Source organism: Oncorhynchus masou, chromosome 25, assembly GCF_036934945.1.
Source record: "Oncorhynchus masou masou isolate Uvic2021 chromosome 25, UVic_Omas_1.1, whole genome shotgun sequence".
Classification (NCBI taxonomy): Eukaryota; Metazoa; Chordata; class Actinopteri; order Salmoniformes; family Salmonidae; genus Oncorhynchus; species Oncorhynchus masou.
In genome coordinates, this window is record NC_088236.1 from 26,369,108 (window position 1) to 26,387,533 (window position 18,426).

General features: G+C 42.7%; 2 protein-coding genes across 2 annotated transcripts; both read right to left on the bottom strand.

Moving 5' to 3' along the window:
- Window positions 1-5,833: 5,833 nt before the first annotated feature.
- On the bottom strand, window positions 5,834-11,733 carry plk2b (polo-like kinase 2b (Drosophila)). Its single transcript, XM_064937074.1, has 13 exons — window positions 11,502-11,733; window positions 11,232-11,339; window positions 10,977-11,093; window positions 10,674-10,803; window positions 10,307-10,490; window positions 9,984-10,182; window positions 9,666-9,813; window positions 9,304-9,401; window positions 8,889-9,102; window positions 8,529-8,688; window positions 8,089-8,218; window positions 7,228-7,338; window positions 5,834-6,914 (listed from the first exon to the last, which is right to left on the bottom strand). The coding sequence occupies exons 1-13, from the start codon at window positions 11,691-11,693 to the stop codon at window positions 6,723-6,725; spliced, it is 1,983 nt and encodes a 660-aa protein (XP_064793146.1). The 5' UTR covers window positions 11,694-11,733; the 3' UTR covers window positions 5,834-6,722.
- A 3,883-nt stretch (window positions 11,734-15,616) lies between these two features.
- si:dkey-190g11.3 (uncharacterized protein LOC567059 homolog) lies at window positions 15,617-18,396 on the bottom strand. Its single transcript, XM_064937078.1, has 6 exons — window positions 18,229-18,396; window positions 17,404-17,594; window positions 16,553-16,657; window positions 16,135-16,275; window positions 16,009-16,059; window positions 15,617-15,800 (listed from the first exon to the last, which is right to left on the bottom strand). The coding sequence occupies exons 2-6, from the start codon at window positions 17,572-17,574 to the stop codon at window positions 15,630-15,632; spliced, it is 639 nt and encodes a 212-aa protein (XP_064793150.1). The 5' UTR covers window positions 17,575-17,594; window positions 18,229-18,396; the 3' UTR covers window positions 15,617-15,629.
- Between the last annotated feature and the right edge of the window lie 30 nt (window positions 18,397-18,426).

Consider the following 18,426-nt stretch of genomic DNA (forward strand, 5'->3'; position numbering starts at 1 on the left):
TAAATAGATGATGGTTTTAGATCGATAATGCACACTTGTGTCTCCCTGGGAACTTGACCTCAAACTGTCGCCATACTAATATTACTGGGGCATTTCTATCCTGTTTAGTTGATAAGTGCCAGGTTGATGTGTTCAGGCTGATGTGTTGAGGCTGATGTGTTGAGGCTGATGTGTTGAGGCTGATGTGTTCAGGCTGATGTGTTCAGGCTGATGTGTTGAGGCTGATGTGTTGAGGCTGATGTGTTGAGGCTGATGTGTTGAGGCTGATGTGTTCAGGCTGATGTGTTGAGGCTGATGTGTTGAGGCTGATGTGTTGAGGCTGATGTGTTCAGGCTGATGTGTTGAGGCTGATGTGTTCAGGCTGATGTGTTGAGGCTGATGTGTTGAGGATGTGTTGAGGCTGATGTGTTCAGTAGTGAAATACAAAGAAAATGGTGTGTGTTTTAATGATATTGTAGAGATTGAGGGGCAACAGCCAAAGTTTGTCCAAACCTATTGGCAAAGGCCATAGGGTGTTCACATTTAGGGAGGCTCCTACAGCATATGTTGGAAGAACAGGCTTGTAACACTGCTGTTTAAGAACAGTAGCATATTTTCTCCCTGATTTATGTATTACTTTCTGAGGGAGAGAAGTTGACCTCTGTGTGGCATGCAGTAGCAGATGCCAGGCTGGTGCCAAATCTAATGAATGTCATTGATTGTTGAGATCCTGTGACAGCAGCAGAATCATTACTTGGGTGGACTGAGAGGAGGGGAAATTTCAGGCAAGTTGCAACTCAATGTGCTGCTAAAATACATCTACAGTATTGTGTTCATAAATCACCATCACAATGTATACAGCAAGCATGTTTAACACCAGTAAATTAGCCTAACTTTAACACTTAGTCCAACTAACTATCAATACTAGGCTTAATCCTTGTGTTTTGTGCTCGGTGTTGTTCACATTACTGATGAATCTGCCTCATTGACAGGAAAAGATCCATCCTAGCATGTGACAGATGTATGTCCTGGAGAGGGGAACAGGATATCCCTTCACTTCAAGGAAGTCCGCTCTGCCTCCTGACGTCATATAATGGGAGGGAAAGCAGACCCACCTCTGGAGAGCAGTGGTCAGCCTTGTGCACCTCTCACACCATACTGCTACATTATGCATATTTATGATGCACACATGTTACATATCAGTCACGCCTGTCATCCGTCAGCCTACAAATGATCTTCTTCTCATAAATACTCATGAACCATGACAGCTGTTACGACACTCCTACAACGCAGGTTGTGTACCAAGTCGTTTCAATTTATTAGTTTGTGATAGATTTTTTCATTCATCCACTACTGTGGATGAGCTGTCAATCATCATATTAACCTGACTGAAGTGTCAGTCAATGGAGCGGATGTATCTTTGGGGATACATCTGTTAGGCTGAAGTTACCCATATGCACTGATATAGGATCAGCATAACTGCCCAATCCTAAATTTAACAGAGGGTTAATAGAGGGAAAACTGAAAACTGACCTTAGGTCAGTGTCCAAGGGAAAATACATCGTACTCAGTTAGGCTCAAGGGATGCTGCCATTTTACGGGCTGGATTTAACAGGAACTGATTGGCTGGGTATTGGCAGACTGTCATGGCATTGTGGGTACTCACGTGCTTACGCATATCCATTTTACTAGCCCTGGTTCTCGTTGCCAACCAGGCCCAGAGGGTAGAGCCAAGCTAAACAGCCATCCCTCCTGCAGTGCTAAGCTGCATGAATGGGCAGGACTAGATACATCCATTAGCTCTGTGTGCCCTGTAAAATACCAGGAGAGCGTACAGTACAGCTGAATTCTCACATCTAGAACTGTGCTCTGCTCTCTGACATGCACAGGCTTGCATGGAGAGCTTACAATATGCATGAGCCAGATGAAAACCTACTCATTGTTTTCACTTTTATTATGTGTCACACCCTGACCATAGTTTGCTTTGTGTGTTTCTATGTTTTGGTTGGTCAGGGTGTGATCTGAGTGGGCATTCTATGTTGGATGTCTTGTTTGTCTATTTCTATGTCTGGCCTGATATGGTTCTCAATCAGAGGCAGGTGTTAGTTATTGTCTCTGATTGGGAACCATATTTAGGTAGCCTAGGTTTGACTGTGTGTTTGTGGGTGATTGTTCCTGTCTCTGTGTCTACACCAGAGAAGACTGTTTAGGTTTTCGTACATTTATTGTTTTGTTAGTTATTTCATGTCAAGTTCCTTTATTAAAGAACATGAATAACCACCACGCTGCATTTTGCTCCACTTCTCCTTCACCAGAGGAAAACCCTTACATTATGAGTTGAATGGTTTGCATTAATGGTTTGGGATTTGTGATTAAACAATATGAAGGTTAACGCAATATGATCAGAAAGTGATTTTGAAAATCTTTATTTGTTTATTGAGAAGACTGTCTGAACTCACACAATGGAATAGGTACAAACTTAGTTTCATGTCTGGTTCAAAGCTTAGCCTTATATGTATCATCTAAATATGTGGCTCTGGTTCAAAGAACGTACAGCTACATACAGCAAAGAGGAACTTAGTAATTGCTTCCTTCCCTCAGTGTGCACTTACCAGTTTAAAAAAAGGAGTGTACTGTTGGGAAGAAAGTTACTCCAACTGTGAACTGACGTAATGTTCCCCATTTGGTACTTACTGTTCAGTCTGTAACAATAATCATACGGTATAAAATCCAAGACTCAGAACTTGTGAATTAAACATTATCAAAGGCAGTTTTAATCTTGGAGTCAGGGTAGCAGCATGTGAAAATACACTGTTCTATTTGTGGCACAGGCTACTTTAAAGAAGCTGTGAGTCACACTTTTGCCCAGAGAAAACTTTGTGATGATAGTTGAGGGAGAAAGATCCCCTCTAGCACCCTAGCTTAGAGTTTCTCTTGCTAAGCCTGTGCACATGTTAGGAGTTCTCTGCTGACAATGTGACATGAAGCAGTTTGTGTTTGAGGAAGCTGAAGAACCTGCATAATCTGAAGTGAACAGATTGTTGGCAGACACTGACACTCCCAAGAACATCTTCTGAGCTTAGTCTTTATGTTAGGACTGAACTCCACTATCTAAATGGATTTTTAAATGAGCTAGGCTGCTGTAAATTATTAATGTTGGTTAAGAAATCCTCTAAGATTGTGCAACTGGGCCAGTCTGCTATGCTGACTCAATAACAGTTGGATTAAGGTACCTCCAGAAGCTGATCTCTGGTGAGTTTGGTATTTACTTGATGAGATTAGGATGGAAAGACGCTTAACTGATCCTAGATCTGTGCCAACTATTGAGGTGGTATCATGCAACTCCTACTACTCTAGCCAACGTACTATTCCTTTTCTGCAGGATGTTTGACCTCCTGAAATGTGTTTGGATGTGGAGAAGAGGGGGCATATTGGTCTTGGCTTGCATGGCATGCGTCACATCATTTGATGTCAGCGTTTGTAGTTTATTTGTGTGACTCTGACCGAAGGAACCACCGACTCCAGAGGCTGTCGATGTCAAACCACATGAATTGAGACCTGGAAGTGTCATAAATAATGCCGCCTGTTCCTTCCTCTTGTACTTCCTGCCTTGTCTCGTTGTGTGTTCATGTTTATGTATGAGGAGCATGTATAATTTACCTTCAAGAAAGTTACTCAAGCATCCCGAGTGGCACATTGCAGCCTGAGGTTTGATTCTCCGACACAATGATGCGGCTGGCTTCCGGGTTAAGCGAGCAGTGTGTTAAGAAACAGTGCAACTTGGCGCCTCTCCCAAGCCCAATGGAGAGTTGCAGCGATGAGACAAGATTGTAACTAGTAATTGGATAGCACAAAATTGGGGTGAAAAATGGGGTACATTTTTAAAAGACAGTCATTCAAGATGGATATCCAAGATAATACATGTTTAACCTGTCTTTATATAATGACTGGAGGAGAAAAGATATTCGACCACTGAAGATGACTCATCATGTACAGTAATTGAGGTTAGCTGTATACATATTTTCTCTTAACACTCACAAACACACACAGAGACACACACACACACACACACAAACACACTCACACACACTCACACATACGCAAACTCACACACACACACACACACACACACATTCACACACTCGCACATGCACACACAGGATTCAGTGCCTTGGCTGACAAGACAATCATTTTAAAGACACTCCACTTTCAGGTCTGAATACCTCATGGTTCACTGACGCTCTCAGGCTCTGCTGTTAATAACAGAACCTGTCAACAACAGACAAGTCATTTTTCAGGAAGTGAATAAATAAGTGGTGGGAAATGTAATCCAACTCAATGTTAAACCACTATCTCAGTAAATGCTATTATTACGTTATCATTATCATCAATTCTATGCGATGCAATGCTGAATATCTGTGAACTGTAAATGGAGGGTGAGCCAGGGACAGGCCTCATCAGAACAGAATGAGAAGATGAATAGACAGGCAGAGCTGAGGTCAGAGGCAGGCTGACGAGGAGAACCACGTCATGGACCAGGCTGTCACGAGGACTGTATGTCTCTCTCTTACGTAACCAAAGTCCTTCCCATAGAAATAGAATTCTTGATCGAGCTCTACCTGTTTCTATGGATACGAAGTCAAACAAGGTGAAAGCAAATATCATACAATTAGGAATTAGTCATTCAATAGGATCTCTATGGGAAAGATGATCTTAAATAGTCAAACAGGAACATCAAGCACTGATGCAATAATAACTGCGGCATAATTTTACGACATTTATTTAAATTCATTCATTTAACCATTATTTTATCAGGGAGGCATGGTGACACCAAGGTCTATTTTACAGGTGAGTAAAAAGAATGACAGAAATGACAGAATATACACATATCAAAACATAAATACCAAATGCAAACAGAAAGAAAAACAGTCATAAAAAACAGTCATTTATCAGTAATAAGGTCCTGAATCAGCTTTCTGAATTGCCCTAGAAGCACTAAAACATCACATTTAAGAACATTTAGAAGATTGTTCCACAAATGAGGTGCAAGAAAAAACCTAATTTACCTAACTCAGTAGAGACCAAAATAACTTCCAGAGTTAACATCCTGAGACTGGGTGTGGTAACTCATAAGTCTAAAGTGTAGTGATGATGTTAGGTACCGTGGGAGTTTTTGTGAAAGGGGGGTTGTTCTTACAAAGCAACTTGGAACGGCTATCAATTGAGAAAGCAAAAGAATAGACAATCTGAAAGTATAAATTCAATATTTCTCAAGAGTTACCCTCATCCACCCACCCTCAACCTCATCCACCCTTAACTCCATATTCCTTTACCATCCACCCTCACAACAACCAATTCAATCAGCTATTTCCGGTGAGGAAATTAAAGTAGTGTCATTTTCCAGCTCCAATGTCAATGTTACCAATGCTGCACTCTGAATCATCGTCAAGCTTCCTCAATTCACCAAAGTGCTTTAACAGACCCTCACGTCTCCCTTACATCCCTCAAGTCTCCCTCTGTTCCCTGACATGTGAATGCACTAGAAACTGCTGACATGGGAAACTAGTAAAAATTTAACTGTCGGAATGTAAATGCAAGTGAGTTTAAAGTATAATGTATTGCCTGAGGCTTTGTGGAATTCATTCTGTCAGTATTTCAAAGTTCTTAATCAAAACAGCCGGGAAATGTTTTACACCTGGGGAGAGTTTCACTAAGACAGGTAGTTCATTGTATCTCTAAGAATAGCAACCATTTCATAGCAATCTTTAAAACACAATTCAACCATAAACGCTTGAAATAGAGACAGACCATTTGATATGTGCAAACCCCAATAACTCAGTCATATCACAGAACATATTTTTTGAAAAAGTTGTATATTTATTAAATACTTCACTTTTGTACACAATAAGTTATTTTTTTCCAATGTCTAACAGTGTAATGGCTCTTCTTGTATGATCAACATCATTCTCCCCCTCCTTCACAGTAAAACAGCCATGTCCATCTATCCTCACAGAGAATGAATCACAGTTTGAAGTTAGCTAGTGTTTCTCCCCACACACAGCCTCCCCTCCCTCTGCAGAAGTGCTGTGTACATTACAGTCTTGTAGTGTAGGTTTTCCCAAACTCTGTCCTGGGGCCTCCCCTGGGGCCACATTTGTTTTTTTACCCTAGCATTACACAGCTGATTCAAATAATCAAAGCTTGATGATGAATTGGTTATTTGAATGAGCTGTGTAGTGCTAGGACAAAAAACAAAACGTGCACCGAGGGGAGGCCCCAGGATCGAGTTTGAAGCATCCATCAGCCCTTATGGTTATACTTTCATTAGAAAAATAACAATAACATAACAGTTTTATCTGGTTCCAGCCCAGTGTTACTGTCCTCTTCACTTCCACACTCTTCCTCAAAAACAGATGGTTTTCACATTCGTACCTCCATCCCCTCATCATAACATAACATCCAGTCATCTTATCCTCCAATTATCAACATACACATCAGCCCTTTTCTGTTCAAAGTCATTGTGCTCAATACACTGTCCTTTCCAGAGCCTCTCCATCCAGATTCAGCTGCAACTCTGCTGATAGATTGGCAAAGGTTACCAATCAGTAGTCCATTGCTTTACACAGGTCCGACCCCATTCACTTTCCCACCACCTGCCGCTGCTTCCTTGTTCAGTGCTGCAGTAGCATGTTGAAGTCTGTCCGGCTGTATAAACGGTTCCCCGCGTGGTGCTGCTTCCTGGTTCAGTTGCAGCGCTGCAGCAGCATGTTGAGTGAGTACTCCATGCGTTGGCGCAGGTCTGCGGGGCAGCCGGAGGTGAGCAGGGAGCTCAGTCTGAAGGTGGAGGACACACGCTCCTCGTTGATGTATGTCAGCATGTACTCCTCCCTCTGGGTGCACAGGATGATCTTGGTGTGGTCGTGGTAGAAGTTGACCTGTTAGAGAAAGATATGGATTAATAAAGTACTGAAAATATAACAAATAGCATAATACCAACATTAATGTACATTGTCTCATATTTAACCCCCCTGGAAAACTGATGAACAGTGTGCCTGAAATGTGGAATAAGTACATTTGGGTTCTTATCTGAAAATATATCTATGAGTCAATAGAAGACAATAACTGATTTGAATATTTAGCTGATGTATGTGTTATGCATTTACATGAAGTGTTCTGTGGATTTACCATAGCTGCACTGTGTCTATTTTGCATAATGTCTATTTTGGCTGTGATGATGTGTGTGTTTACCTGAAACGTGCCGTCGTTGAAGAGCATCATGAGGGCACGGTCAGACTTGAGCCACTGCAGCAGGTAGAGTCTGGGCATGTGCGTGTCTGACTGGCTCACTAGGTCTCCACCCTACACAGCAAACACAGGAACAGGTTTAATCATTAGACTGAGAGAAGACTAGGAGGAGGAGGAGAGAAAAGACGACAGAGGGAGAGAGCAGTACAGGAAAGGAGAGGGGGGGTGGAAAGGAGAGTGGAGTGAAGGACCGGGAGAAAGAACAGGGGAGAAAGGACGGGAGGAAAGGAGAAAGTGGAGTGAAGGATAGGACAGGAGGAAGAAGGAAGGGAGGAAGGACAGGAAAAGTGGAGTGAAGGACCGGGAGGAAGGACAGGAAAGGAGAGTGGAGTGAAGGACCGGGAGGAAGGACAGGAAAGGAGAGTGGAGTGAGGGACCGGGGGGAAGAACAGGAAAGGAGAGTGGAGTGAGGGACCGGTTGGAAGGACAGGAAAGGAGAGTGGAGTGAGGGACCGGGGGGAAGAACAGGAAAGGAGAGTGGAGTGAAGGACCAGGAGGAAGGACAGGAAAGGAGAGTGGAGTGAAGGACAGGGAGGAAGGACAGGAAAGGAGAGTGGAGTGAAGGACCGGGAGGAAGGACAGGAAAGGAGAGTGGAGTGAAGGACCGGGAGGAAGAACAGGAAAGGAGAGTGGAGGGAAGGACCGGGAGGAAAGACAGGAAAGAGGATTTTTGGGGGGGAAATGGTAACAGTAAGAAGAAATGACTGAGAGGATAGATAGAATAGAAAGATTGTCAAAGATAGGATCATCAGGAAAGGAAAAGAAGAATAGAGGATGAGAGGAGAGGCTAGAGGCTAGACTTACATCCATCAGGTTCTCTTCCATGTAGTGAGCGAAGTACTTGAGGATGGTCACCTGACCTATGAAGTGCTCAGGCACGTCAGATGTGGAGAACACAGAGCACTGACCCAACTCAGCATAGTAGTGGACAGTCCTACAGACAGAGAGAAGAGACAGAGGGAAAAGAGAGTTAGCAACCAAAATTAACTACTTGCATGTTTCTGAAGGACAAGATGCATGCCAAACAGATGTATTTATCAGTATGACAGCAAAGACCTTCTCTGTCGCTTACTTTTTGTTGACTTTTACATCTGAAGCCGGCAATACTTTCCACTTCTGTTTATTTACGCCCATCAAGCATTTTGATGTTCAATCTGACAGCTGAATGTAAAAACCCATAGAGCCTAAACAATCTCCTAAGGTATGAGTGATGTGTTGTGTGATAAAGAGAACAGAGTACGCACTTCTTGTCTGCGAGGAGGCTCATGTGTGTCCCGTTGTTGAACAGAACGCCCACTATGTGGTCTGAAAGCTGGTAGCCAAAGCCATACTTGTTGGAGTAGTCCACCCACTTAGTGACCCACTGCAGGTTACTGCACTCTGTCCCTTTGGGGATGTCATCCGCTAGAGACAGAAAGGTAGTTGTGATTAAAACACAATTCAACCATATGCAATAACAAAGGGAGTCCAACTTTATCATATTAAGTAACATTGGTGTTAGAATCATTTCTTTACATGGTAGTAAGTACTACAGTATAATTACACTGTACCTGCCTTATTTCAACAAAATCATGTCTCCAGGATTATAAGTGCATTAGGCTTACCTTTGGGCATGTTTTCCAGGCATCCTCTGAGAACGCTGGTGATTGTCTCAGCCACACTGCCAGTGGTGCTGTCCTCTAGACATTCGCTACTGCTGCTGCAGCTACCCAGACTGCCCCTGACAATAAGCCGGATGGTGTCTCGCGCCGTCGGGGGCAGGCCCTCTGTTGCCAGGGCGACAGGCCTCCCAGCAGATGGTGACGGTGGCCTTCCATCCTGAGGTGAAGAAAGAGGGGTTAAATAACATGGCCTCACACATTCCTTTATCATGATTCGGTATTTCCTCATACAATTGCTTTTCCATAATCAGACTTTTCACTACTCCCCTAACGCTGTGCATTACAGTAGTCTGTGTTGACTTTATATTTGATTTCATCATGACTATCATGGTCAAATAGAGAGTGATGAGCTTCTCACCTCAGTCATCTGTTTGATCTGCTGCTGCTGGCTGATAACCGTCTTCTTCAGGTCATGTCGAAGCTTGTAGATCTCCTCTTCCTCTTTGGTGAGTTTATCTACCAGAGACAACACACAGTCAGCAAATGTTCTGCATGGCCTCACCCTGCAGCCTGTCATTCATACCAGATGTGTGATTAGATAGGAAATCTGCCAAAAACACTCATGATACATCAGCGGATTACGACTCCACAGCTTTCATCATCACTTGGTAATTAGCAACATTGTATAATAATTTTACAAGGTAAACAAATTTGAACTGATTTAATAATTGGCGACATTGGCTAAGGCAGTCTTATGAGGAGAATAATTGATATACTCACTCAGAGTCTCGTAGTATTTGACCTTGTCTCTCTTCCCGCCGAAGAGGGCAGCCGCGGCCTTCTTGAAGAAGCTCTTGGCAGGGCTGGAGACGTGGAACTCTGGAGCGGAGTGGCAGCAACTAGCAGGAAGACGCTCTGGCACAAAACCCTGGAAGGAGGGAGAGAGAGATGTTAGGAGAATGAAAAAGTGCATATAGACAAACAATCCTATCATAAGTAGGAAACAGAATTTTAAAACAAAATTAGATTTGCAGTCTCATGCTCCATACGGTACAGAGAGAGCAAGAGAGAGAGGCTGAGTAGGGCTAGCTAACTCACCTGTGAGAAGAAGTCATGGCGCAGTATGTGGTCCAGGTGAGGTCTGTCCTCCGGGGTCTTGGCCAGGAGGCTGGAGATGAGCTGTTTGGCCTGGGGCGACAGGGAGGAGGGCAGGGAGTAACGTGCCTCCCGGATACATCTATACGTCTCCTTCAGATTGGTGGTCTCGAACGGGGGTCTGCCCAGGAGCATGGTGTACCTGGAGAACGGAGGGGGAGACTTAGTTGGTGACTGGTTGTCATAACAGTGTATTTACATATGGAATAGAATTTTACAGAGCCGTCTATTGACAAAAAACCTGAAATAAAATAGAATGTACTTACATGACACAACCCAGGGCCCAGACGTCTGACTCACAGCCGTGGCCCTGCTTGTTGAGCACCTCAGGGGACAGGTAGTTGGGTGTCCCACAGATGGTCTTCCTCCTGTTCCCAGCAGGCTCTAGCTTGGCAGCCAGCCCAAAGTCTCCCACCTTCAGCTCCATCGTCTCACTCACAAAGAAGTTACCTAGGAGGGGAGAAGAAGATTACAAATATTGTACCATTTACTGAGTCATCAATAACATAGTGGTTGGTTTACAGATTGACAGGTGAAGGTTGCAGGTTTGAATCCCTCTGCATTGTGCTTGCCAAAGCCGATTGAAAGATAACGACTCTGGCTTCGATTGTGTCTCTTGCCATAGATGCTTACCAAGTTTGAGGTCTCTGTGTAGGATCTCTTGTTCATGCAGGTACTTCAGCCCTGAGACGATCTGACGGAGGTAGTATCGCACTTCCGGCTCTGTGAGCACTTTGCGTGCCTTCAGGATATGTGCCAAAGACTGTACAAAGATAACATGGGAATAAATATTAGATCAGTCAAAGCAGTCTATGGAAAATATGTCTGCTGCCCAGTAAGGGCTGTACTTTTGAGGTGCTGCTACTGTATGCAGGAATTTCTCAGTTCAGTTCAGTAATAAAGGCTTAGTATTCAAGTGTAGCAGTTAACACTCACTCTTCTACTGCAGTATTCTAGGAGGATGTAGATGTTATCTTTATCCTCGAAATGATGGTAAAAGTGCACGATGTGTTTATGGTGGAGAACTCTGTGTAGCTCGATTTCCCTGTCAATCTATGGAGAAGATATATCATAGTGATTATTAAAAGCAATTAATTAATTAATTATCCAAATGTCCTGGATATTCAGTTTCAATCTATATAGACATTATAATTATAATAATACATGATGAATAGTGGTGCGCGCTCTTACCTTTTCCCGCTGGTGCGGTTTGGAGACGCGCGTGTGGGGAATAATTTTCGCTGCATAAACTTTACTCGTGGACAGGTCGGTCATCTCATAGCACTTGGCGAAACCTCCCTGAAAAGAAAATAACACAATCATATTGATAAGCATATTTACCAGGTTCCTTTAAAGTGTGCATGCTTTGGAATAACAGTGTACTATTCCCAAAGTAGACACATAAAGAACCATATTGTCTTTGCGTAATTTGCGTTTTGTTGTAATTCACTGGATGGCTACCTTTCCCAGAACTTTCCCACGGCAGTAACATTTCCCGGTGGCAGGATCCGTGATAATCTTCGACATCTCTGCAGGTGCATGACCGTGGTCCTCAGTTCTCTTTCTCCGCAGTTCACAGGACCCGGGTTGGTTGGGCTCGTACACCCTGTTGCTATTCGTCGGCTGTTGAGAGATATTCCTCAGTAATTCCATAGCGAGGTGATGACTTCGTTGCTCGTACTCTGAATGCAGTCAAGAGTGCTTGGGTTTATATGCAGCCTGGTCTCATTGACTAGCCAGAATGACATCGTAGGCCCCGCCCCTTTGTCTGGCTGGCTCTACGACGTCACTCTAGAGGTCCGGTAGAGCTCCCTCACAGTCATGACTGGCATGTCAATGACTGGTGTTTATATGCTTACGATAAAGGAAAATGCTTGGATAAAATGAAAAATATTTACCCAATCTTGCAATGCTAAATATTAATCTTCATCATCATTATAATCTTCATTATTACCATCACATGATCATCATCAACACCATATACCCAGTGTCAAGGTGTGGGACAGTGTCACATACCAGACTTATATCAAGCACAAGCAAAATCTTGATAACAACTAATCAAATCTGATAGTTGTGTGACTCAGTGATGAAAACCAAATGGTTAAATCACGTGTTCTGTATGTACAGTATTAATCAATAAATCAATCAAATGTATTTATTTAACCCTTTTTACATCAGCCGATGTCACAAGTGCTATAAAGAAACCCAGCCTAAAACCCCAAACAGCAAGCAATACGGAAGTTTATTTATTTAACTAGGCAAGACAGTTAAGAACAAATTCTTATTTACAATGACTGCCTAGGAACAGTGTTCAGGGGCAGAACGACAGATATTTACCTTGTCAGCTTGGGGATTCGATCTAGCAACCTTTCTGTTACTGGTCCAACACTCTAACCACAAGGCTACCTGCTGCCCCCTGTAGAAGCATGGGGGCTAGGAAAAACACCCTAGAAAGGCAGGAACCTAGGAAGAAACCCAGAAAGGAACCAGGCTCTGAGGGAATTATAACAGTATATGGCCAAGATCGTCAAGTGTTCATAGATGACCTGCAGGGTCAAATAATAATAATAATCACAGTGGTTGTAGAGGGTGCAACAGGTCAGCACCTCAGGAGTAATTGTCAGTTGGCTTTTCATAGCCAAGCATTCAGAGTTAGAGACAGCAGTATGTGTTGTAAAATCATATACATTGCTACAGCGCATAGAAATGCTACAAAATTGTGAGTGTAAATTAATACAACTATGGTTTTCTGCCACTCTGATTTTAATTTGAGGTTCTAGCACCATCAGGTGGTTATTTTACAGTCCTCCAGGTTGGAATACAGTTTAACGATCTGCCAGTATGTCATAGCAGATTACCATAGTTCCTGGGCACAGCCATGGGTACTCTGTGGTGTACAGCAGAGCCCTCTGCAGGCTTTAGATCTGTGGGTTATGATCACATTGACCCAGGCTCTTAGCGGAGACCGTGTGCCACCTTGATTTCCCTACTTTTGACATGATACCGATGGGCCCTGGTAAAAAGTAATGCACTATATAAGAAATAGGGTGCCATTTGGGATGCACAACCTTCCCACCTCCTGTGTGACTGCTTCTGTCTGCTGACTAAGGGGGAGACATGCACGTGGGACGTGCAAAGCCCCCACTCCCTCCACATCTAAACAACAGGAGTTGGCTTAAGAATTTTCCCGTGCTTCCCTCACTGGTCTACTACTGTTTCTCTGCTCTCTCCTACCTGCTTGGCATGTGGAAAGGCAATACAATTAACGTGCCTTTTTAGTTAGAGTGGGGATGATATGACATGAAGTCAGACAAATGCTGGGCTCTCTACTATATGTCCTGCTCTAACCTCTATATCAATGCACACTGGCCAGTACAGTGATCAGCCTGGATAACTAATGCTCTTCTAGCTTTTTCCATAGTAGCCTCCTGTAACTCAGTGGAAGTTAAAATGACTAGGTCCTACAGAATGGACATTTTATAAGACAATAGCCCAGCTGGGAACAAAAAACATTGTCAACATCATCCAGAAAACAGAATTGTATTAATTTCTCTCACAGTTTGCAACCTTACTTCCACACCACAGTGGGAAAGACTAATTTGCATAATTACTTCAAATGATCTGCATATTTGTTCTCACGGGACATAAGAGTATCTGGCACCTGGTTTAATTACAGTGTAAGGACATGTTTATAATTCCCTTCCTTTACATTTGACCAATGAAGCTTGGCACACACCTCACCCTTCATATATTGTTCAATAAATCAACAAACTGCTCTTGCTGGTATTACAATGTGTGAATGAAGCTCTTAATTTGGAATTAGTGCTACAAAAAAGACCCACTAAAGCTAAAGAACACTCTGTAATGTTCACCTCCACATATACTTTGAACTCGCGCAAAGTGGGAGATGATGTCAGGAAACACTGGCATGTTTTATCATCGGACCCAGCTCTGCCAGCTGAATTTAAGAATTCACGATTTATTGTTTAAAGGAGGAAGCAATTTACGCGAGAAATTGGTCCATGCCAACTGTCAGCCACAAAAGAAAATGAGCCGGGCTCTTTAACACCCTCTTCCGAATGGTGCACAGTGCAACAATATGATGGAGTGTGAATATTTCTGCCACCCACATACAAGAAAACGGTTCCAAATAAATGACATTATTACGTGCTCCACCACCCATATTATTTACATTATTAAATGTCCATGTGGGCTGTGTTCTGTAGGTTAAACCTCTGCTTCTCTCAAACAGACAATTAGTGAACGTAATAGTTCAATCAGGAGAAACGACAGGTATTATCTAGTCACAGTACATGTTAAAGACCAAAAACATGACATTTCTACCTTTAGAATTTGTGGCATAGAGAAAGTGAAGATATCAGACATGGGAGGCGATATAAATAACACTGAGCAAAATACAATTGTTTTGGGATTTTCACCCTCGACATTATTTCCTAAAGGACTTAATGATGTAATGCCTTTATACGGTATGTTGTAAATGTGAACATGAATTAATGCCACCATTTCAAATTACTCTGATGTTTTTCTTGCGCTGTAACCAATGATTTATGAAAACTTGCTTGATGGGTTGATGTCCTTATTGTGGTTTGACAGACGTGTTGTTACGCCCTGACCTTAGAGAGCCGCTTTATTTCTCTATTTGGTTAGGTCACGGTGTGATGTGGGGTGGGAATTCTATGTTTTGTGTTCTGTTTCTTTATTTCTATGTTTTGGCCGGGTATGGTTCTCAATCAGGGACAGCTGTCTATCGTTGTCTCTTATTGGGAATCAAACCTAGGTAGCCCTTTTCCCCTCCTTCAGTGTGGGTAGTTCACTTTGTTTGTGGCAGTTAGCCCTATAAGCTTCACGGTTGTTGCTTTCGTTTGTTGACGACATTTTACAATAAAAGGAAAATGTAGCTGACCACGCTGCACTTTAGTCTACTTCCAACAACACCCATTTAATATGTTTTATGTTGACACTTGCTCTGAGACCTTGAAGTAGTGGCTCCCCTTGCTCTGCAAGTGCTGCAGCTTTTGTGGAGTGATGGGTAACGATGCATCGTGGGTGACTGTTGTTGATGTGTGCAGATGGTCCCTGGTTCGAGCCCGGGTATGGGCGAGGGGACGGTTTAAAGTTATACTGTTATAAGCATTACTAAATATAACAAATATTCTAATAATTTTCCCTTAACTCCAACCCCATTCGATGCATTGAACGGATGTGGGTGGAGCTATGTCTACATAAGGGTGTAAAAACGTTTTTTTTTAACTCACAAATGCTCTGAGGAAGGCCATGAGGCCTACACATAGAGCTTATTAAAGAGCAGTGATACTATCAAGAGCAGTGTGCGGGTTTCTTCTTTTTTCTCATCTTGTTCAACTGTTACCATGCACCTGCAAGAAAGATAGCTCAGATGTGCGAGTGCCTTTTGAATAAATGAAAAAAGAAAATGTACACAAAGACAGAAGCAGTTGGCGATACTGGGTTTGATTTGGGGTGATAATTAGCATATATTGGGTTTGGTGTAAACCAGTGAATGACATTAGGATTAATCCAGTCATCGATGCACAGTATAAGGTCATAGGGTCATGCCTGGCCCAGAGCTGAGCGTACAGTGCTGATGTCATAGGCCCAGGCCTGGTCGAGGCCGTCGCCCTGCGAGGCTCGGTGGGGCCACTGGGGGAAGGGGAAGCGGCAGGCGACGACACACGCGTCATCAGGAAGCTCCCTCAGAAGCTTCTCACACAGCACCTCCATCTGAGGACCAATCAGAGAGGCTGGTTTTAGTCATCAACCAATCAGATCAACACTCTCTTGTCAAATGATCCAGCACACCCAATAATTTCTGAATTAGGACTGTTTGAATATAATTTAGTTATTAAAAATCTAATTGTAGAAATAATCGTATTATAAGAGCAGGAATTGTTCTTGCTGTGCGGATGCCTAGCATGGATAGAGCGCTTACCAATCCTGGGGCTAGGAATACAGTCACGTTGTTGTAGTTTGACAAATCAGTCTGTCAAACGAAAGAAAACACATTTAGTAAAGAGTATGTGTCTAATAAACACAATGTTAAAGAACTATACTGTACCTTCCAGAAGTCCTTGTTGACAAAGTTTGCCTGTCTGGGTGGTACTCCTGTCCAGCGTGCCTTCACTCTAGCATATGCCAGCAACATGGAGTTGATCTCAAATCCAGTACACTGGAGGCCAACAGAGTAGGCAGCAAACACCTAAGACAAGAAGGTACATGAAAGTTGAGTCATACAACTACCTATAGCAAAAGAGTGACTTCACTATAATTTGTCTGTTGCTTGTTGTCCTCGCCACACAAGATCCCTTGCTAGAACTGAGAGAAATGTAAGTGTCAGACAGAGTATGTGTCCCAAATGGCATCTTATTCCCTATATAGTCCTCTAAGAAGTACATAATATAGGGGAGAGGGTGCTATTTGGAACACAGCCTCTATTGTTCATAGCAGAGAGTTTTATTTCACCAGAGCCAACTCACCAGTCTCCCGTCTCCTGATCCCAGATCAACTAGTTTGCCTCTGCGTCCCTCCAGCAGCTGCATGACGTTTACGATCTGAGCTTTACTCGAGGGCAGGTAAGGCACCTGTATGAAAATAATATTGCCAGTCAATAATATGGGAGACGGTTAGCCTGGTCCCAGAACTGTTTGTATTTTTTCTAACTCCATTGGTCATTGTCCAGCCAAACATGACATCGATTGACAAGAAGTTGGCATGTAGCACAAACAGACTGGGACTCAGACTAGGGGACGGAGTATGTGGGAGACTCCACTGAGTTGTATATCACCTTAATTGGTTCTAGGTAGGACATACTTATCCCTTGGGGTTTTACAGTTGTAGACTAATAAAGCACTACTGTAAAAAAAAAAAAAGCAAGGGGATTGAATGGAGCCTGCCTAATGTCATCAATTCAGCTGCATAGGTGGAAAAAGCCTTGCAAAGGGCCTTGCACATACAAGATGAGACATCAATGACCCAGCCAAGACCAAAACAAGACCCAGCCAAGACATCCATACAAAGGGTTGTAAACATGTGACGATCCAATCTATCTTCCATTCTCTATGGCCCTGATGGTGAAGAGAATAGCACAGGATCCATTAATCAAAAACACTGCATCATGGCGTAATTTGAAAAAACAACCAACAAATATGACTTACCAAATTGTTCTTCTAAAAATATTTGACTTACCACATACACCCCTTTCTTAATTTGAAGGCACCATGAAACACACATGGAGCATTCCAAGACAAGCAGCTAAGCATTCTTAAGAGTATTACTGTTTATTGATTTCACTGCCCTTCCTGAGCACATTCATGTGAATGAGATGTACCTTGAGTCTTCTTGGAACTTTGCGGAAGCCAGGAAGGGCAAACATAGTCCATATTCCGTAGAGGCCAGCAAGCAAAGCCCCAGTAGCAACTGTCAGGACGGGGTTGTCCTTACTGCTATGGACCATCCTGGAGCCTTGATCCTGGAGAATGAATTCTGTGGAGTCCTCCATGATAAACTGTCTCTATTAGGCTACATAAAGCAGTGGTTAGCATCCATATTTATACTGTACTAGGCCAATCAAAACAGCAGAGGCAACAGTCAGGTAGACAGGGATAGGCTTAATGTCTTGATTCATTGTTTATTTTTGACACAAAAGTTGTTGCCGGCATTCAAAGTAGTTGTAAAGCAATGCAAATAGAGTTTCTCTGATATTGACATTTGCAACGTGTCATAGACATCGACAATTAATAAAGTAATTCAATAGACATGCAAGGATTCAAGCCCCCAGCAGAGGGTGCCATAGTGTTATATGATCGTGCAAAGCAATTTCTAGAAAACTTTTGTTTACGAAACTTCAGCCATCAAAATCTTTTCAAACATAACAATTGTTCAAAGCGAATTTGCTACTATATCAATGCATGCGTTAATATTGGTGAGTTGATCATTACCCAAGATGTTTAGCAAGATATTTCCCACATATGTTATACACGTTGATTCTGCAAGCCTATGTATGTTTTATAGAACATTTTGCAGACACATTTGTAGACGAGAAAACATGCGTTGTAATATTATTGCACGACATAAATTGGTTACTTAAGATAGTTGCACAAATAGGCTACAATTTAGTAAACCACGCACATTTGGCTTTGCAACTGCGACCTACCTGACGCGCCGTTTTAGCAATCCCTTATTTTATAGGTCAATGAGCCATTCAGGCGGCCAGTAGACATCAATCAAAAGGCCAAATGTTTAATTCCTGCCCATGAGTCATTAATAAATAACACACCCAATCAAATCCGTTCCTGGTACATGGATAGGTAATTTCATTCCATAACTGAGGTTACCAACAACTAAAGAATGG

Coding starts and splice junctions, on each gene's coding strand:
- plk2b (XM_064937074.1), bottom strand. CDS start 11,693: ATGGAATTACTGAGGAATATCTCTCAACAGCCGACGAATAGCAACAGG. Junction 9,814..9,983: donor GCCATGACTTCTTCTCACAG/GTGAGTTAGCTA, acceptor CCCTCCTTCCAG/GGTTTTGTGCCAGAGCGTCT. Junction 7,339..8,088: donor TGGAAGAGAACCTGATGGAT/GTAAGTCTAGCC, acceptor TTTGCTGTGTAG/GGTGGAGACCTAGTGAGCCA.
- si:dkey-190g11.3 (XM_064937078.1), bottom strand. CDS start 17,574: ATGGAGGACTCCACAGAATTCATTCTCCAGGATCAAGGCTCCAGGATG. Junction 16,658..17,403: donor AAGTTCCAAGAAGACTCAAG/GTACATCTCATT, acceptor ATTTTCATACAG/GTGCCTTACCTGCCCTCGAG. Junction 16,276..16,552: donor GATCAGGAGACGGGAGACTG/GTGAGTTGGCTC, acceptor TTCTTGTCTTAG/GTGTTTGCTGCCTACTCTGT.